Below are 22,254 nucleotides of genomic sequence, written 5' to 3'. Positions count from 1 at the left end.
GCAAGGAGGAAAAAGAATTAGATAACAGACATGATACCATGGTGAGCACAGCAAATACCAGAGATCAGAGAATGTCAGTAGGAAAAGGATTTAAAAGTTACATGGCACCATTTAACTTGTACTCCATAAAATGGAAAGGTTGTATATCAAAGAGTGAGAGAGAGAAACAGAGAAGGAGAAAGGGCAAGGGCAGGCACCTCCTCCATAGCGCTGATCAGATTCTGGGTAGACTTGCTGATCTCCCCTCCAACAGGAGGCATTCCACTCCCGGGTGTGAAGAAGGCTGTGCTGGGTCCCGGGTGCCCATTCATTTCCACTGTGTAACTGGCCTTCATAGGGCAACACGTCTGGTTGTGCAGAATGAAATAAACCACAAAAACGTACAGTCCCTGCAAAAGAAGAGACCACTAGCATATTAAAGGAAGTCCTGCTACCATAGCTAAAGAATAAACATGATTGTAAGCATAGCTGATTTTCTACAAGTGTTCTCCAAATGCTACCCAAAGCTGGGAATGACAGAACATGTTCGAAGTCTACCAACAGGCCCCTGTAAATTTCTGAATGTCACAAAAGTTCTTCAGTGTCATTTGAGAAAACTGCTCTCTCACTTAGAAGTCTTTTTTTTTTTTTTCTTGGTTAGAACATCAGTAACTGAATCCAGCTCTACGAATACATGAAAACAGAATTGCAGAAGTATATCTGATTAGCTGTGTACATTTTGTTTTAGAGGGCAAACCTCTTGCCTTCTGAAAAATTACTATCTTTTCCCACCTATCTCACTTAATCTCATTTTTTTTCCTTAGCAAAATGGGGAGTAATGCTCCAGCCACCTTGGTGACTCAGGGAAGGGCAGCACTAATTAAGCCTTCTAATTCTGTTTAAATATCTCACCTACTTATCTCAGTTGGAAATAAAATCGCTGGGTAGGGACTCAATATGGATTGCTTAATATTTAGCATGCCTTGCTTCTCAGTAAACGTTACATGAGAATGACAAAGCTATCTTGTGCATTCTTAAACATCTGCAGGCCCTTTAAATTCTTTTGCAATCTAGTCAAACTCTTGACAATTGCTCTGCTTCCGTCACAGAGAGCAACTCACATTTTATAGTTGTGTTCCAGACACTGCCTACACTGGCTTTCCTTCATGATTTCTACAAGGGATCTACTGTATACTTCTAATGGTGCTTCTACAAAGCTTGGTAATTTTGACCTTTACACTCAGCCAATAAAATATGTTAAATTGTGACTTTTGTGTCTGTTAATCCTGGTGTTTAAGTTTTGGAAGCAAATAAGAATCTCCTTAATTACTAAAATTTTTAAATTAATCCACAAAAATGAAAGCAAGACACTCAGCTTGTTAAAGAAAAAAAAGGAGTTAATGTCAAGATCTTCATAAAACACAAATAAGTATGGTCATTTTTTTTTAAGTTTGCATTCTCCCGTATCTCCTAATATTTCTGGCAGTGTAGAAGCAGTAAAGCAAACAATATTGTGGGCTTAAAACTTGTATCTGCTGGTATAAATAGTAAAAAGTCTATTAGAAAATCCTCAAGGCACAAGAATTACAACTAACTTTTAATGTAAAATGAAATTAGAGGACAGTCTGCAAGGTAGGAATGCTAGCATTTGATCTCTGTTGCCATTTCTGGAATACTGTTATAAATTAGGCCTTTCTCCTCTTTCTACTGGAATGACCCCTTCCTGAGTTGGCTTCCAGTCTATGTAATTAACAAATATGTTTTAAAATCAGTGGTTTACCTGCTAAAAATATTTTAAAATGTAACCATTTACATTTAAAATGTAACCATGATATAAAATTAGTAACAGAAACATTCATTTCCTTTTGAATTGGGCTCGTTTTGGTTTTTTGGAAACAACATTAATATTCTAAATTATGTAGGGTAAGTGAATTACTTTCACATGCAAATGATGTCATGTACATTAGCAGAAACAAATCTTCCTGAAAACATACACATCCAAAATTTTTCTTGTACAAGTAATTTTTCACATGGGTATGACCTAATTATATTGGCCACAGACAAAACAGGAAAAAAATTAAACTGTCAGCCTTAAAAACTGTGAGAATGTCACCGATTTATTTCAGGATTTCTCTTAGCGTTACTAAGTGATAGGGTAAAAGCTGGATCAGGAAAAAAAAAAAAGACCTAAAAATCCATCTCCAAGGATCCATTTGTTAAAACAGCACTTCTCTCTTGTTTGTTTTTATATCTAGTCTTTTGTGTTTCAGAGAAGGAACTGTCTGCTGAAAACAACTTGCATGTGAAAACTGCATGTTTTTTTTTTCCTTAAAAGCATATTTACATATATAGTAAATATTCTGAATCTTTTAGACATGTGCCAGGAAACATAAACACTGTTAAAATGGAAAGAAAAGAATGTTTAAACGCAGATTGTATGACATTTGCCTGTGCTCAGCCCAGCCTGGGCGAATATAGAAAAAGGACCTTCATTATCCAAAGTACTCAGCTGTGGAGGTTTCTGACCTCACAGTAAAAACAAGTCCCTACTCCAAACGCTGTATATTAAATCTCAGGCTCTCCTTTGTATGATGTTCTGTGAAAGAATTTTAAGAGAGAATCTAGAATCTCAATTATTCAATCCAATCTGCAGACCACCCCTATGTGCACTGCCAGATAATGAGATGCAAGGATAGAACATTGCCTGCTACTCCCAAGTTGCTCACAACGACAATATCCTACAAAATAATAGGTTAACTGTTCCAGAAGCAGGACGTATATAATTCATCTGTCCTTCCTTTTCCTTATTTAGTGAAAGCTTACAGAGAAGGAAGTTCTTTCTGTGCATTGCTGTTTTGATTATTTTGTTGGGTCTCCTACTTACAATGATGAAAAATGCTTTCAAAAGTCTTTAGTTAGATTGTATCTGGATTGGCCAACCTTGGATTCCTTTTGATTCAGGAATTTAAACCTATTAGCAGAGACACAAACGAGACCAAAATGATCTAAAGGAGTTAATAAATACTCTTAACATCTGAAGGAGCCAATAAGTACAGAAGATTTTGGCTGCCTATCTCAAAAATTTATGTTGGTTCCATATGAGGTGCGAAAGAATCAACATTGCCATTTGCCAAATTTACCCGAGAAGTGATGGCAGAGGAGAAGTGGGTAAAATGGGAAGCTGATTAAGCTGCCTATCTCTGAAGGAAGTGAAGTCTCAGGGCTTCATACTGATCTGACTATCCCCTCTGAGGACTAGGATATAGCCCTTAAGTAAGAATAGTTAAGCTTCTCAGGACTTGTAAAAAGATCTCAGAGGAGGGTTAAACCAGGTATCAAACTGTAACTAAAGGCACAGTCTTAGGCAGCAGTCTTTTTTGTCTCTGCCTCTCCCATCCCATAATTTCTTCAGGTTACAGAAAAGTGGTTAAACTATCAAATGCACTAAATGAACCCATTTAACAGCTGCCCAGGCTCATTCCTTTACTTTTATGTCTCTAAATAAAGTGAAATATTAGTTCATTATTTTGTCTGCATTCTGAATGCTGGCCTGCATGCACAGCCAGTTGGAGCTAGTGTGACAGAACAGTGAGCATGGACACACCCACACAGCAAGAGCTCTCAGCAATCCTGACCTGATGTGTTCAGCAACCTGACATATTGACTCCACATGGCCTCTATTTCTAGTATTTATTTTAGATTCTGGCAAAGAGTTATTATATGTGATAAAAATATGCTGGTGATAGTGTCTCACTAGCCATTAAAACACAAAGAATTGAATCAGTCTAGATATTAAAATATAACCGATAAAAAGCGCTGAAAACCATTTGCACCAGCTTGGTTATGTGAATCTCTTTGATGTTTGGATTCCACACAAGTTAAACGAAAAAAACCTTCTTGACCATATTTCCACATGTGATTCTGTACTGAAACGTAATGAAAACATTCCGTTTTTAAAACAAATTGTGATGGGCGATGAAAAGTGGATACTGTACGGCAATGTGGAACGGAAGAGACTGTGGGGCAAGGGAAGTGAACCACCACCAACCACACCAAAGGCTGTTCTTCATCCAAAGAAGGTGATGTTGTGTATATGGTGGGATTGGAAGGGAGTTCTCTATTATGAGCTCCTTCCGGGAAGACCAAATGATTAATTCCAAAAAGTACCACTCCCAATTAGACCAACTGAAAGCGGCACCTGACGAAAAGCGTCCAGAATTAGTTAACAGAAAACGCATAATCTTCCAACAGGATAACGCAAGACCGCATGTTTCTTTGATGACCAGGCAAAAACTGTTACAGCTTGGCTGGGAAGTTCTGATTCATCTGCGTATTCACCAGACATTGCACCTTCGGATTTCCATTTATTTCGGTCTTTACAAAATTCTCTTAAAGGAAAAAATTTCCATTCCCTGGAAGACTGTAAAAGGCACCTGGAACAGTTCTTTGCTCAAAAAGATAAAAAGTTTTGGGAGGATGGAATTATGAAGTTGCCTGAAAAATGGCAGAAGGTAGTAGAACAAAAGAGTGCATACATTGTTCAATAAAGTTCTTGGTGAAAATGAAAAATGTGTCTTTTATTTTTACTTAAAAAAACCAAAGGCACTTTTTGGCCCACCCAATATATTATAGCAACTATAATATGGTCACATTATTTAAATTTTATTTATAATTAGGCATCCAATCATATTTAGTATGTCTAGAAAGATGCCTGAAATGATGTTCACTTAATGTTGTTATTTTTACTTTAAAATAGTCAATAGTCTTTGAGACAAAATGACATACATATGTATAAAGTAGGAATGATTTGTTAAATGATCTTGTATATTTAATGACCTACTCTTTCTGGTGTTCTCCACTAATTTCCATATAACTGGATTTCTCTTATATCATTTCCCTTTCCCTTCAACCTGCATAAGTTCTCTTTAGGATTTCTTAAAGCTCAGATGTTTTGAAAATAATTCTTTCAGCTTTTGCCTGAAAATGTCTTTACTGCACCTTCCTGTTAGAGGGATATTTTCACCGGACATAGATTTCTAGGTTAACAGGTTTTGTTTTCTCATTTGTTATAGGACTTTAAAGACGTCATTCCATTGTCTTCTGGTTTCCAGAGTTTCTGATGAGAATGGTATTAATTTTTATCATTATTTTCTTGAATACAATGTTCCCTTCACATCCCCAAGCTGCCCTCATGATTTCCTACTCAGATTTTCAAGAGTTTGACTATGATATGCCTAGGCATATTTTTCTTTGCTTGGGATTCTCTAAGCTGTTTGGATCTGTGGTTTGTACTAACAAATTTGGAAAATTCCTGGCCATCATTATAGTCACCTAATAGTTATGAGGATTACTTATGGATGAAGTTTGAAGTGACTTTAAAAGTTTTTAATCTTTTTATTATTTGTTTCAATTCTTTATAATAAATATTTATCATTTTTCCAAAAATAATAATGATTAAAAAAAAGTCTAAGCAAATTTGTCAGTATATTAGTAATAAAGGGAACATGGACACAGGGACCATTTATTAATGCTGCTTTTCTTTTCTATGTTTTTAAAACTTTGTAGCACAAAGATATTAAAATAATAGGAATATTGTTTTTGGAGACCCAGGGAAAATGTATAATTTCAAAATCTCCAGGTATATGTTAATTCTGTTATGAAAAATAGTTAAGAAATAGGCAGTGTAATCCTACAAATGGCCTAATCAAAACCACCTATCTTTTGGATAGCCTAAGAAGGAGCACAAAACAATGTAGGAGAAAGGACTTAGAGGAATGAAATCTTCATTAAAATTAGGCTTTTTTTTTTTTCAACTCAAAAATTACAAATTTGGGATTACAAAAAGAATATCTTTCATTAAATTGTAACCTCCTAGAAAGCAAGAGATTATGTCCAGTTAGCTCACATTTGTATTTTTTAGTTTATAGCATGGTCCCTGGCACACAGGAGGAGCTTAAGAAATATCTGTTAAATAAGAAATTCTGGTGTTTAAGTTTCATCAGTGGGAGAGAGTACGATGGAGTGGGGACAGGCAAGTGTTCGTTTTAGTCCTCTAATTTTCTCACTATAGTTAGGTAATTTGGTAGTTGCTCAATAAAATTTTGTTTTGGCTCAGTCTTTGTGTTTTATACATTACATGTGCCAAGACTCTCTTATGGGAGAGTGAAGCATCCACTCTTGGCTGGGTCTCTGCTCTTCTGGGTCTGTGACCCTCTGGTGGTAGGCTTGTTTGGTGCTGAATCCCCAGGTGACTTCCTGGCTGTCTCTGCCTTCTCTGCTGGGACTGGGTTTGCATAATGCTGCTGCTTTTTCTTGTGACTACTTCTCCTTACAGGGCTTCACAGCTTCTGCTTTTGTTCTCCCTTGGTAGACACCCCTGTGAAGTCTCTGTGATTTCTTGTTTTTGGCTTCACACAGCTCTTGGGCTGCTGACCTACTGCTGTTTTGCATCACCAGTGACTAAGCAGCAAAGACTGGATGTCATGCCAATGACAGAATTGAAAAGACAAATGCAGTATATGCATTTGTACATATTTTTAGGTGTGAGAAAAGGAGGAATTTCATTTCTCATCGCTTCATATTTTTTGAACTGCTCTTATTTTTCACAGTTTAAGTTGCTTTTGTTAATGTTCTTATTTACAGTAAGAATCTTCAATCTAACATGTGCATTAAATATACAGAGAAAGGAAACAAGTGAGTCATCTTGATGGCCATTGGTTATCAGTGCAATTGTAACATTTAGAACTCTCTGGGAACAATTATCACCCAACTGCTCTTACAAATACTTCGATGGGATCAGTAATTACCTAGTGTTCACCATGGGTTATGTCAAGTTCTTCTAAAATTTCTTATTAACTTAAGGGACACGATTTATTCAGAACAAGGAGAGTCAACAGAAGTTCAGTTAACTTAGTCTGCTGGCTTCAGACATGTCTGTGACTGAAATATCTGGGTAGCAGGGCTTCACTTTCAAGGTTGGGGCTTCGAAAGACGTCTATTCTAAATATTGTTAAGTCCTAGGAGCAACAATTCTATGTGTTCTTTTTATCATAAATATCCAGAGCATAGACAAGATATTTTTTCTTTTATACAACTGAAGTTTCTATCTGCAATTTAAGAACATATTTCTGTGTGTGTCACTTATGGACAGGAGAAACATTTGGTCAGTCTTTTTTGAGATTAATACTCATGAATCAAAAGACAATTATTAGGTTATGCCTCAGCAATTTCATCTCCAGATGGTATGGTCCCTTTTCCTTCAGCTTTTCTTCTTGAAACTTGTTCTACAGGACTTCATCACAGAGACTCTCAATGTTCTTTATGCTTCTGTTAAGTTTCAAAGCATGGAGTGCTAATCAATCATGATACTACTTATCAGGAGCCAGACTATTTTTGACAAGATAGAAGGAACTGAAAATTAAGGTGTTTTTTTTTTTTAAGTTACAACAACACAAGCCCCTGATCCCACCAACACCCTGCTTTGAGAGTTCCTAGATAAGAAAATTTTCAGAAGTACAAATTGAGTTGGTGGTAGGACTGAGGGGCAGAGAAGGCTGGAAGTGGTCATGACAGTACTGGGATGGAACTAAATAATGGAGAAGAGGTTTGGAATCTGAGGATAATTTTTTTTAAAGGTTTTAATAAAAAGTGGAGAAGGGATTCAAGTTGGATTAAGCTTTGAATGTGAAAAATGTTTTTAACTTAAATGACAAAAATGCTAAATTGTACCATGACTATTTATTTAAATATTGTTATATTTATAAGTACTTAAAAAATAATTTGAACCATTTTTGGTTTACTCTGAGAAATCTCTGCCACAGGCACTGGAAATACCTAGAGTCTGCAGAATAATATTAATAATAATAATAACAACGACAATAATAAAATAAAGTGAGCCGTTTCCTGGTCCTCTGGGGTGGTTTTCCTATGCAGAAGAGATTATTCAAAAGTTTACTATTTGTTTTGTCTAACAGTAAAAAGTCTGCAGCATGTCCAACAAACTATGGTGATGGGTCAAATCGGCCCACTGCCAATTTGTACATTTATAGCAAATCACCAAGATGTACACTTTAAATATCTTACAATTTCATTTGTCAATTATACCTCAATAAAGCTGAAAAAAAAAACCCCTTAATAATAAAAAGGACAAACTACTGATACACGTAACAATATGAATGAATCTCAAAGTCAGTATGCTGGGTAAAAAAAAGCCAAACATAGGGCTTCCCTGGTGGCACAGTGGTTGAGAGTCCGCCTGCCGATGCAGGGGACACGGGTTTGTGCCCCGGTCTGGGAAGATCCCACATGCCGCGGAGCGGCTGGGCCCGTAAGCCATGGCCGCTGGGCCTGCGCGTCCGGAGCCTGTACTCTGCAACGGAAGAGGCCACAACAGGGAGAGGCCCGCGTACGGCAAAAAAAAAAAAAAAAAAAAAAGCCAGACATAAAGGAGTACCCACTGTATGATTCTATTTATACAAAGTTCTAGAAACTACAAATTAATATACAGTGACAGAAAGCAGATCAGTATTTGCCTGGCTATGGAAGCAAAGGGAGGGATGTTCTGCAAGGGGGCCTGGGGAATCTTTTGGGGGTGATGGAAATGTCCTGTATCTTGACTGTGGTTTCATAAGTGTGTAACCACCTGGTTTTTTTTAAAAGCTGAAGAACAAACTAGAGTTTTGAATTTGTTGTTTTAATAAAGTGAACACTAATCTTTTAAACTAAGGGTCAGCAGACGTTTTTCTTGAAGGGAGTCACATAGTAAATATTTTAGACTTAGCAGGGCATATGGTCTCTGTCGAAACTACACTGAAATTTGAATTTCATACAATTTTCACATGTCACAAAATATCATTCTCCTCTCTATTTTTTCCAGCATTTAAAAATGAAAAAACCATTCTTAACCCTATAAGGACTTTTTAACATAGTTTTGGTCAGCATCCTTAAATTGCTTTTTCTAAAGGCCTTAAAAATTTAGCATTCAGGTATCTGTTAACAACTCCATGGATTAATCTTGTTTGTGCAGTGACAGGAGACCAAAGAATAATGTTGATGATGATGAAAAGGGAAAATTAAATGACCCAGTGACAATAAAAATAAGAGAGGAGAAGTGATCATTTTGCTGTGGAAACTAAATTACATACCATCCATGCTGAAGTGAAAATAAGATTATTGTAAGTACTAGACAGGAGATCAGGAGAGAAGGCAAGGTTAGAGACATAAGTGTGCAAATAGCTGTGCAGTGGTAAAAGCTGAAGCCATATGGTATATAATTTTTTTAAGGAAGACACTATGTAGAGGAAAATGCTGAGTGCTCAGGATTCGGCACAGCTGGAGAACACGAACAGGAAGAGGAACAAGTGAAGTAAACAAGGAACGACCGACTGGTCAGGCAGGTCAGATGAGAGAACAGCCACAGCTCACTATATCAGGGACCCCAAGAGAACTGTTCCAGGAGAGCGAGGTGGTCCACATCAGCACAAACAGACATTAAGAAGAAGCGAAAGGAGGCATTTCTTCACTGCAGATGTAACTGATATCTTTGGGAAAAACACAACCAGATCATTCCCTAACCTAAGGGTAGCTTTTCCTTGATAGCACTATACATTATATATTGCAGTCTACTGTCACCCCCATCCAGAGAGCAATGAGAAGAGACTGAAATACATAATACACAGAGTTGTCAAGAAAAAGGTACCCTTAGGCTACAGAATGATCTGACACACGACATGAGATCAGCCAGTTTGATAACTACATGCTGACACTGGATGGGGGGTTTTCCTCCTTCCTCCTCATCTACTTCATTCATTATTATTCTTAGAGCAAAAGACTATATAGCACAGAGTTTAATTCCTTTAAACTACAAACTTCAGGCATTCCATCTGAAGATACTCAATGAACATTGAATATTTCACATTTTCTACGATGGGTGTGCCTGCCTGCCAATATTAAGTCAACTCTGATACCAAGGCCCCTTTGGGAAATGCCCAATTTTTGTACTTTTGACTTATTCCTGTCCCACAGGTTGCTGAAGGCGGACAGTCAGCCAATGACATGTAACTACTGGGCTTCTACATCTTTTATATCACTTTTGAAAGGAAAAAAATCTAGTAAGCTTCTAAGAAATTATTCATTTCATTATAACATGGTTAATCAAATATCAAAGGTGATCTAAATGGCCTTGTTTTAGAAACATTCTTGATGAGTCAATTCCAAAATAAGGATACAGTCCATAGAGACTTTTATAGAAATGTGGAACTCAACATCCTATGATTTGCTGTACTGAAACTCACAGGTTATAAATCATGCACTGAGGAGAAAGAGATTTCTTATAACTGGCAAAACTGGCAAATTCTGAGACATCTCACCAGCAGACAGAAACTCTGAGTTACCACACTTCTGGGAATCTTTGCCTTTATAGATTTGAGATAATATAGCATGTAAACGGATATCAATAATAATTCTAGATATTAAGAACCAGATTACATATTATCAAAATATTATTTGTTATTATTTTCAAATACTCTTTTCTGATGATTAATGAGCTACTTAATAGGGAGAAATCATTTAGTATCTTTTTATTGCAATTTTCTAGTCAGTGAAACAAGGACACTAAGATAGCTCTAGGAATGCTCTACGGAATAATTAATTTACTAACAAAGCTCTAAAAATGTATGGATATTTTAATTTTAAAGAGCAAAAATTTAAAGCAGCCCAAGTTCAATTGTTAACATTTATTGCAGAAGGGGGAAGAAGAAAGAAAAGAAAATACAGAGAAGTCAACCCCCCTGCACCCCAAATTTATACCAGATCTTAACACTCAGAAATACCACTCTATCTTGTCTATGACCTTTCTTAAAACTACAATTTCTAGAGAGGGTTTATTTTCCCCACGCTGTTAATTATGTAAGGACACATTTTTATATGTAAGCATTTTTTGGGGAAAGAGAGCTGAAGGTTGGATTTACAATTGGGCGATAGCTGAAGAAACCTCAGATCTCGGTTTGCCTGGAATAGTCCCGGTTTGCTTGGGATTCCTGGTTTAGCCTGCTGTCTCAGCATTTTTATTAACATCACCCCCTTTCACTCAAGTGTCAATGACAGTGAATTATATGGCAATTTAGTAGGGCTAGATAGGGCTCAAGAAGGATCCTGCATTGTGGAAGAAATCCTATTTGAAACAACAGAGCTATTGAGTATATCCTAATAAAAATCCAGATTCTAACCAGCCCTCTTTACGTAAGGATGGTCTGCAATTTAAATTCTCTCCTAACGATCTTCAATTCATTCATTAATACATAATAGCTGAGTGTCCACCAAGAAGTGCACTTAGGTTCCACACAGGCAGTGGACAGACAGGCTCAGTGCTTTCTCGAGTATTTCATGCCCAGTCTCATGGTTCAATGCTTGGAGCTCCACCAGGAGCTCCTCTGCTTCCTAAATCTCAGATCGCTGCCTGAGGGGGAAATAAGTGAAGTGGAAGATGGGTCCAGTGACTGGCCTTACCTAAATTTGGGGATACTCTTCCAAATATTTTATCTTTCTTACTCAAAATAATGTTGTATACTATTCTTTGAAAAGTTTTTGAGGGTCTAGTATAGGAAAATTCTGTGATTCGTAAAATAATATAAAAGATGTGGTATCTGTTTCAAAGAGTTTACACTAGAGTTAAAAATATGAGGCATATAAATTAATTAAGTCCTGTGGCCTAAAATGCTTCCTATGATGCAGGTCCACACTCCCAAACTTCTTTCACAACAGAAATTTTCAACTTTGTGATAGTCGGTAAGTTTAAAATGTGGGCATGTATTATCTCTTGTGATGAATGTCAAAGGAAAAAAAGATTTCGTTTCATGTATTGATTCCATAGCCAATATTTCAGAACACAATTTATATATATGTTATACTGGTAGTAAAAGAAAAATTTTTTAGTTAGTGCCTCTTTTAATGACCATGACCTTAAGTCAATCAATTAACTTTTCTTTTTTTTTTAAAAAAAGAACACTTTACATGGACATATATACACTACCAAATGTAAGGTAGGTAGATAGTGGGAAGCAGCTGCATAGCACAGGGAGATCAGCTCGGTGCTTTGTGACCGGCTGGAGGGGTGGGATAGGGAGGGTGGGAGGGAGGGAGACGCAAGAGGGAAGAGATATGGGGACATATGTATATGTATAACCGATTCACTTTGTTATAAAGCAGAAACTAACACACCATTGTAAAGCAATTATACCCCAATAAAGATGTTAAAAAAAAAAAAGAACACTTTAAACAGAGCATTTCTCTTCCTTAGACCAAAACAAGTATACCAATCAGCAAAGTGTGTATTATATTGTTTTATATCTGGAGTCCAAGAACACTATGTATTATCTTCTACTCTTTTAGGAAGTAGAGTGTTTAATTCTTACGATTGATAATTTAACAAAAACTTGAAATAAGGATTTTATTCTAGCCCTAAACTTAATTTTCTTGACTGGTTATAATCATTCTCTTGTGGAGAATGGGATTTAAAGTCATATGTCTTAGAATTTAATGTGTAATAGGTAGTATTAGTAAATAAGTATAATTATATACCAATTAGTATAATTAGTATATGTTGCTTTGCTATTTGCTAAATACTGTTATATTGAGTTATATTTTATATGAACCTCAGTTTCTTCATCTATAAAATGGGAATCAATAACTGTTACTTCCATGGATTATTATAAGGCTCAGATAAAAGAAATGCAAGGTATATTTGTAAACTGTAAATCTGCTTTATAAATGTAAGGTGATATTGTTTTTATGCTAAAAGGATTTGCACAAAGTTAGTCTCATCCTTAACCTGGTTGGTTTATTCCTTTGTGTAGCACATTCCTACCAGTTGAGGTGGCCCGCCACAAGGTCGTGTTCCGAGAGATAATGTCACACTATAAAGCCAAGCAGGCTCTTGGTGGTTGAACATTTTACATGGCTAAGAACCACTTCTTTCCCAGAACTGGTAGAGAATACAAATACCGTGGGCATCAGTTTCTTCACTGATACGGTTTATTCTTTATTGAGTCATTTCACAAAAATGCGAAGGTAGTGGTGAGGTGTTAATGCTTCAGTGGTTCCCAGTACCTTCAGAGTATACAATTTGTAACTTGGCTAATAAAGACTTCCGCGGTTTGGTCCTGTCTGTCACCATTCCCTGCCTCAGACTCCACACTCCGGGCAAAATGAACCACCAGGAACTTTCAATTCCTCCAAATGTGCTGCACTTTTTCTCAGCTTTGCCCTGTGGACTTGCTGTTCTCTCTGCTCCCTCCTCCTCCTCTAGCCTGGCTAAGGCTTTAAGTAAGTATCAGCTTCCTCCAGGACACTGAGATGCTTCTTTGGCCACCCCACCACTCCATTCTGGGTTAGGTAACCCAACACTCTGTCCCACACCCTGGGCATCACTGCCATAAGCACAGCACAGCACCCTGTGAAGACCAAGTTCTTCATAAATCTTTGTTGAGTGGGTGAGTGAATATATGAAGTCCCCCGCCAAATCTGTATTATCTGGGTCCTTGAAAAATAAGGGCAAGAAAAACCAGGATCCCACTACGAACAGCATTGATGCCTTAAGGGCTTACTCTTAACTAAGAAATGGGTATAGCTGTACCATCTATGCCATTTCTTTACTACACCTTCCCAGAAATTCTAGAAGACAAACTGGGGTGCTCTCTTTGGCAGCCGCTCTCATGACTCAGATCCCAAGTGAGTAGGGGGTATGAGGGTATGTAATCACAAATTTTTATAGGCTATTAAGTTGGAACAAAAACCACCTATAGTGGGAGAGGATGAAAGGCATGTTATGGGAAAGGCAATAAAAGCTGAACCCCGTGCGTGTGTGTGTGTGTGTGTGTGTGTGTGTGTGTGTGTGTGTGTGTGTGTTTAAAGCCCTTGGGAGTATATGTGAAAGCATGATACATTTTACTATTTTGTTGGTTTAAAAATACTTTTAATTTAAGTATATGAAGCAATAGCTGTGTCTAAAATGAAGCTTTGCTAAAATTAAGGAACTAAACTCCAAACACCAAATTTTGTACTTTATGTACTTCTGCAAATCTTTCAATGCAGAAAGGGGTTTGTACCTTGACTTTAAATTTTACCACCCTTATAAAAGAATGCGTATTTTGCAACATTATTCTAACCTAGGTTGTAATCTTTAGGACAAATGAAAATGTGGGGAATTCCCTTGCAATCCAGTGATTAGGACTCAGAGATTTCACTGCTGTGAAACCAGGGTTCAATCCCTGGTTGGGGAACCAAGATCCCGCAAGCCGTGCGGCGTGGCCAAAAGAAAAAAAAAGTCTTATAAACAAATGAAAATGTGGGACTTACAAGACAAAGAAATGAAATCCCATATTCTCTGAAAAAATAATCTAAAAATTATAAGAAAGCATTCTAAGTTTGTATAAGGAAATGTTTGTACAGTCAATAAAAACAATCTAAAAATATTTATTTACGTGTTATCGGTGAAAAATAATGAATCTATGTATTCTACCACATGGCAAAAGGATGACTGAGGTCCTTTATATTATTTGTCAATAATAACAAAATCTGGACACAGAGAAGCATCAGGCCATGCCTTGACAATACGTTACATGGGGTAAAACAGATTGCTGTAGGCTTGCCTATTTTTCTTTCCCTCGGGAATTTTGGACACGTATCTCTGCAGGTTACATATTGTTTCCTCGTTCCTACATATTTTATGCATAGATTTGAAGTTAACAGGCTTGAGATATTGGTAGTTGGGTCTTTTCCATTTTATTCAATCTTTAATATAGAAAGCTGAAGTCAGTGGCATCCTGAGCATTTACCTTTTGTTTTTTTAAAAAATTGTAGCTACATTTTAAAGAAAGGAGCAAGCACCCTCTTGGTGCTATAAACAGAGTTACTGCCTGTGATATTGTGATAAGAAATATATGTTTGGTCTTCACCCTCATTTCTGGCACAGAGTTCTTAAAACCCTTGGACATTTTTGTAGCGAGGAGAGTGATAAAGGTGTCTTTGGTTAGGTTAATGAAGTGACTTTTGGAAAGCACCTAAGACGGGGGCTGGATGCCAATGGTGCCATTTCAGTCCCACCCCCTGACCTCCAAGGAGGGGAAAGGAGCTGGTGGTTGAATCAGTTGCTAACGCCCAGTGATTTAAACAATCATGCCTATGTAATGAAGTCTCCATAAAAACCCCAAAGGACCTGGTTGGGAGAGTTTCTGGGTTGGCAAACACACTGAGATTCAGGGAGAATGGTGCACCTGGAGAAGGAACAGAAGCTCCTCACCCTTTCCCTACACCGTGCCCTTGTATCTCTTCCATCTGGCTGTCGCCAAGGTACATCCTTTAACGATAAACCAATAATCTAGTAAGTAAATGTTTCTTTGAGTTTTGCTCTAGCAAATTAATTGAACCTGAGGCGGGGGCCTTGGGAATCTGGTTTATAGACAGTCAAAAGTACAGGTAGGGCTTCCCTGGTGGCACAGTAGTTGAGATGCAGGGGAAACGGGTTCGTGCCCCGGTCCGGGAAGATCCCACATGCCGCGGAGCGGCTGGGTCCGTGAGCCATGGCCTCTGAGCCTGCGCGTCCAGAGCCTGTGCTCCGCAGTGGGAGAGGCCACAGCAGTGAGAGGCCCGTGTACCACGAAAAAAAAAAAAAAAAAAAAGAAGTACAGGTAAAAATCTGGGCTTGCAACTACATCTGAAGTTGGGGGGGAGGTGCCGAGATGGGCAGTCTTATAATACTGAACCCTTAACCTGTGGAATCTCATGCTATCTCCAGGTAGATAGTGTCAGAATTGAGTTGAATGGTAGGACATCCAACTGGTGTCCTGAGAATTGCTAGTTGGTGGTGTGGGGAAAACACTCTCCCAAACACATTGGAATCTGGCCTCAGAACACCTATTACTGCCTAATTGATAGCAAGTATGTATCTTTAATTAGCTGTGTGGTGGAGCTGACCTCTGTACAAGAACCTGATCAAAGAAGTGCTGTAGTAAAAACATACTTGTTTACTGTAGTAGCAAATCAGACAAGGTTAGTGGGGATTCTCAGAAGCATAAGATACAAGAATCAGCACAAAAAAGAGGAAAGGTAATCTCTATCTTATCGCATTCTGTGTGTGCCACGCACTGTATTAGGGGCTTTGCAAACATTGTCATTCAAACCTTTTAACAATGCTATGAAGCCTTCCTTCAGAGGGATTCAGTAACTTCCTCAAGTACACAGTTCTCCTTAGCAGGCTCGGAAACCGAGGTGTGAAGCGGCTGGAAGCACAGGAGTTTGTGCTTCCCTTATATTGGAGCAGTGAAGTAATTGGAGGTGATGGCAAAGTCCCGGTGGCATCAGGTTGCATGAGTGGGGCCGGAGCGCACCAAGAGCTGTGTAGGGTGGATCACCTACGCATACTGAGGTCCCCAGGAGGGCCTGGGACACCTGGGAGGACACTTTCTCTCACATCCTCCCCACTCCTAATCCAATTCATCAGGAAGTCCAGTCAATTTTACCTCCAAAACATTCCTTGAACCTTGGACTTCTTTCCAAATCCACTGCTCATATGCTGGTCAAAGTAACCAGAATCTCACACCTTCCTCATGGCAAGAATCTCTGTATCAACCTGCCCCTACTCACTTCCCTTCCTCTCCTACAATAATTAATTCTCCGTAAAAGAAAATGTCACTTGACTCCTTATAACCCTTTAAGGCTTACCACTATTTTTAAGATAAAGGCCCCAGTCCCACCATGTTTTATAAGCCTCTGCATGACCTGGATTCTATCCACTTTTCCAAGCTCATCGTCACCACCCAGCCTGCATTCATCACATCCAGCTACACTAGTCTGATTTCAAATGCCCCACCTCAGGGCCTTTGCATAGTCCTTTTTTCAATCATTCCATGAGTGTGTATTACACAGGTAGAACGGCCAGGCACAGCTCTAAGTGCTGCTCCCTCTGGAAAACTCTTCTAAAACACATAGTCCCTCCTGGGCCTGGTGCCACTTTACTCAAACCTCTGACCTCACTTCCTTAGGAATCCCCCAGATAAGACGACTTTCTTCTGTTTTTGCTTTCTTTCTGTTTACACTTTCCTTAATAGCACCCTGCACTGTTCTCTTGTAGAACTTATCACGATTTTTAACAATGTCTGTGTGATTATCTTATCAAAATATGCCTCCTACAGGAGAAGCAGCCTCTGTGGTTTTATGCATTCTTTTTAAGACCATTTGTTTGCCCTCAGAACCAGATGTAGTGGCCAACTTAATAAATACCTTCGAATGAATAAATGATGAGGGAAGCTACCTGTTGAACTCTTTTCAGTTACAACCTAAAATATGATTTGGAAATGTGTTACTGATGAAGGTAATAAAACTCAAATTTATCAGAAACTCCAGAGGACCTTATAATTAAAGACACGTTAATCGAAAGTGTAGACAGTTAAAATAAGTTTAACGGTTTGTTCTATAAAGACAAAACTTTTAGGAAATCAATGACAGGTGATCACTTAGGTAGCCAGTGAGAGGCGAGAATCTGCCAGAGATTCTCCATCACTAACCAGTGACCCAGACCCTTTATTTCTTGATGTCCTTTCCATTTTTAAATTTAGAAATTTACCAGTCCCCCCAACCCAAAGTGGAGACAAGGTGCTTTAGCAGACGACTTTAGCTTAATGGAAGTATTATTTTTGAGTTTTTTTTCCTGTTTAATTTTTTTTTTTTTTTTTGCGGTATGCAGGCCTCTCACTGTTGTGGCCTCTCCCGTTGCGGAGCACAGGCTCCGGACACGCAGGCTCAGCAGCCATGGCGCACGGGCCCAGCCGCTCCGCAGCATGTGGGATCTTCCCGGACCGGGACACGAACCCGTGTCCCCTGCATCGGCAGGCGGACTCTCAACCACTGCGCCACCAGGGAAGCCCGTCCTGTTTAATTTTATAGTCACTAAAGAATTTCAACCATCTCTTGGTCCAACTTCTGACTACTCATTTCACTCTAAAATCAGGGAGACAGCAGGGGCCGTGAAAAGTACACAGATCTCTAACCAGGAGACCTGGATTCTCGTCTCAGCTCTGTCAACAAATAGTGCCGAAAACCTAGGGTCCCAGTTTCTTATGTGCAAAACCAAAGTGTTCTGTAGACCGGATTTTATATGAATCTTTCTAGAATGAAAAGTTTGATTTTTTTTTTTTCTATCGTTGCAGAACATAACATAGTTGCAGATATTCTGTCTTCTCTTAGGGCTTATCACAAAGAAGGTTTGAATCTACAAATTTACTTTCTGTAGACAACTGGTCTATTTCCCAGCCATACACAAATCTCATTGTAAATTAATACATCATGAATACTTGAGTAGTGAATCAGCTTTCTGGAGCCTTGTTAAGTGTGAGTTTTTGAGCCTGCAAAGTTAAGGATCAAACTCTGATCTATGGTGTCCTGAAAGATAAAGGCAGTTTCTACAATATATTGATACTTGAGAAAAAGCAAGTAATTCCTCATCCTACATATCATAAAAATACTAGTGAATCCAATCACAGCAAGTCATGATAGAATTCATAGGAAGGGAAGAAGTCTACCTTCTTTCCAAAGTGCTTTCTCATTTAGCCTGGCTCATGGCCTGCATGACTGAGAGTGGTAATAGGGGAAGATTAAGAACCAGATCTTTAATAGTGATTTTTGCTCTTCTTGTTACGTAGATCCGCATTTTATGTGTCAGAGAAGAAAGAGCATCTCTAGTAAATGTCAACCATATTTGTTTATAAAGAAAGGAAATGAATTTCAGAGTTAGTTCTAACCCATAAATAAAATAGCAAAACATTCTGCATATATCTGTCTAAATAATTTTGATCTTAAAACACCGACAGTAGTCTGCATCAATTTCTTAGTCCAGAGAAAATTAAATACTTTAAACTCAGGCTTTTCCTATTTCAGGCTGATTACTGTTTTTCTTCATCTATACTATAACTTCTGGTTTTCATTACAGAAGTCTTGCTTTATTTTTTTAACATTAAAGAATCCTTGCCTCATTGTTTTTATAATAATCCTCTAGGAACTTAAACAGAAGTTTTATTTCCCAGTAAAGCCTCTCAGATTTGCCTAGGACTGACCAATGTTGATGATTTGAGTACTAAGTACTGGGAATACAGGATAGACCATTCTGGAATCAGTGTGGTCCTTATCAGTTCACTGCAAGAACAGCAGAATGGGCCTTCCTGTCTTTACTAGTTTTTCCCGTGTGTGTGTGTGTGTGTGTGTGTGTGTGTGTGTGTGTGTGTGTGTGGATGGTGGGTTGGGGGGTGGTAGAGAGCCATTTAAATTTAGGACACACCAGTATAAGTCAACATGTTGGAAAGGTACAATAAACCTTTCATTATTCTTAGCATTCATTCAAGTATTCATTAATTCATGGATCCATTCATTCATTTAATATTTACTGGGCATAGGCATTGTTAGAGCTTGGAACCAAGAGATAAAACACATAACACTTGTCTTCAAGTGGCCAGCAGGTGAGTGAGAGAAAAACAAAAGTAATGCTATTATAGCATATGAATCAGGAAAGATAATCATATTGTAGGAACTCAGAGGAAATACAACAAAAAGTGGTTGAGGGCAAGCAGAGAAGACCCCTTGTAAGACTTGACTCCTAAGTGAGTTTTTTTAAAAAAACAATTAGGAAGCCAGGCAGCAGGCAGGAGGAAGGAGGAAGGGGCAGTAGAAGGGTCCTCCAAGAGGACCAGACAACATGTTCATGCTCAAGCAAGCAGTGGAGAAGAGCAGTGAAGCTTCAGATATCAGACTGAACCACATCTTCATGTAGCATATTACTTTCAGTGTACAACTAAAGGGAATCACAGATGGTTACTAAAGGGGCATTATTGTTCCAGTGAGTACACTGCAAACCCCAAATGAATCCTGTTGATTGTTCAAAATTATAGTACCAAGAAGTCTGATTAGATTTTAAACTATATTGTGGAGTGTTGCTTTGCGGGGGGCCTGAGGAATTCTGAAGACTTGTAAAGCTACTACACTTCCAGTGAGTGCAAGAATCAGAGTGACTTTAGGAAAGGCTTAACAAAGTTGTTTAGCTGGTGAATCAACGGCAAGACAGTCTGTTGATTTTGAAAACAGCCCAAATTTGTATTATGAAAATAGAAAAAACTTGAAATGGTGCAGGCCAAGTGCTGGTGTCACCTATGAAGTTAGCTTCCTAATTTCTTACCCAGGATTCAAGCTGTCAGAAAGTCTTGCTTTGGCTTTGTCTACTGTGTGACTACATGGACTATTTATCCAGCTGAGGAGAGATTTTTCTGAGACATAAACTGTTTAGTAGTCCCTTTTGTAATAAATCAAATCTCTAAGAAGATTATTATTAGTTAACAAGCTAAGTCTCAATGCTTTATAGGACGCCTGCAGAGTAAGTTCAAGGGATAATAACAGCCCTGACGGGATGGGCTTCCCTACTGTGATGGCTGGCTCACCTCTGGCCTGAGGCAGTTTATAAAAACCGTCAAACCATAATAGCTACAGCAAAGTGCAAAAGTGTACTCTGTCCAGGTTATTGGGAAGTCCAATGAGATGACCCCATGTATAACCTGGTTACTGTAATTCTGGAAATAAGTGACAGTAATCCACAAGATGGACACATGACTCTTCTCTAAGGTTGCATGCCTGCCTTCAGATGTTGGAAAATCAAAAACTTGGTTTTATGAAAAAAAGAAAAAAAAACAAACTTGGTAATATGGGTATATTGCTTATTGCCTCTGTGAGAGAGACAACTGTTCAAACAGGCATTTCTCCTGTTGCTTCCACACACCTTCCCTGCAGAAGTGGCCCATAAACGACAGAGCCAAGTCACATAACAAATCCTGTTTCCAGTTGAATGCTGCAAACATAGAGTAAGTCACATCTTGTAATTCTTCCACCATGAAAACGTACAAGAAGCAAAGCAACTTTTCAAAGCATAGCAAAATCAACATTTGCTCCATGACTTAATGAATTTGGCACGTGGAAAATATGCACTTCCAGTAAACTTAGTGAGTTAGCTGAGGCACCGACTTCACCTTCCTGGTTGGTTAAGGCCACCCGACTGCCCTGGGAGGCTACTCTTACTCTTACTCCTAACCCCACCACTAAGTCTATGATTTGAGGCAAAGCATGTAACCTTTAGCTATTAAAATAGCTCTTAACTGGAACAATGCTGCTGTTCCAGCTATCACACAGCTCTTAAGGCCAATGTTTGATAATTAAATATGTTATTTTAATATAAATATTTTGGTGGTACATGTTGGAAAACTATGAAGCATGTAAATAATTCGAAAAGGTCAGCTTGGGATGAGGTGCTAAAACTTGTGAGTCATTTCAAGAGACTTCCCTAAATTGAGGAGATTTGTGGGAGGGAAGTGGAAACACTGGAAATTTCAAATAAGAGATTTAGTTCGACAAGAATTTACTGAGGACCTTCTGCCAGCCCTCTAATTAGGCATTCTGGGCAGTACAAAAGAAGTGGGAGAGTGGGTCTTCAGGGAACTGGTTGGGGAACACCTCCAGGGGGTGTAGGATGTACCAAGTGAGTGAAAATACAGAATACGATGTGGAGCGATCAGGAGATTATGGTAAACTAGGGAGGAACAGAAGATTTCAGGGAAATGGACGTTTAAAGCTGGATCCTTAAGGAAGGTAAGATTTGGGAAAAAATTTTAAAGGGGAACACAATTACACATGAACGTAACAGCGTGGTTGAAGGCAAGGAGATGGGAATGAAATAAAACCCCTCTGTATCGTAAACGACCATAACTGCTGTATTTGCTCATTCCAGCCAGTATGCCCTAGCAACAGTGCTTTTCATGCTTCGGTGACCTGGTTACCATGAAAAGCTCTAGCACAAAATGTATTTACTCAAAATAAATCTGGAGAATTATTTAAGGCCGTGCAACTCTTCTCTTCCTCTCTTCTTTTTTCCTTTTTTTTTTTTCCCCAATAGTAAAACTACCTTTACTGAGTGTTTACTTATGTGCCAAGTGCTGGGCTAAGCACTTTATGTGTATTATTTCATTTACTGGGACTTAGGGATGGCACTGTACCTGGAATTCAAACTTGGGTCTGATTCCAAATCCCTAACTCTTTGTTGTAATCTATCAAGGCTAGTGTTGCCCGGATTCTCTCTGGACCTTAGGGATTTTCAATGCATTCAGGTTTTTCACCCTACTAATGCTGTGCTGTGCTGCTCCAGATTACAGCTTTCACTGTATCTTCTAACTACACTCCTGATCCATGCAGAGA

At 38.5% G+C, this 22,254-nt stretch overlaps 1 protein-coding gene across 1 annotated transcript in view; it reads right to left on the bottom strand.

Annotated features, from left to right (window-relative positions):
- ADGRV1 (adhesion G protein-coupled receptor V1) overlaps positions 1-22,254 on the bottom strand; it is a 564,070-nt gene that overhangs the window by 12,390 nt on the left and 529,426 nt on the right. Inside the window, exon 88 of the mRNA XM_073801943.1 lies at positions 198-389. Coding sequence (XP_073658044.1) covers positions 198-389 — 192 coding nt within the window. The remainder of the gene's footprint in view (positions 1-197; positions 390-22,254) is intronic.

Source organism: Tursiops truncatus, chromosome 3 (genome assembly GCF_011762595.2).
Source record: "Tursiops truncatus isolate mTurTru1 chromosome 3, mTurTru1.mat.Y, whole genome shotgun sequence".
Lineage (NCBI taxonomy): Eukaryota > Metazoa > Chordata > Mammalia > Artiodactyla > Delphinidae > Tursiops > Tursiops truncatus.
Note: the sequence above shows the minus strand (reverse complement) of the source record. Positions and strands in the feature narration are given on the sequence as shown.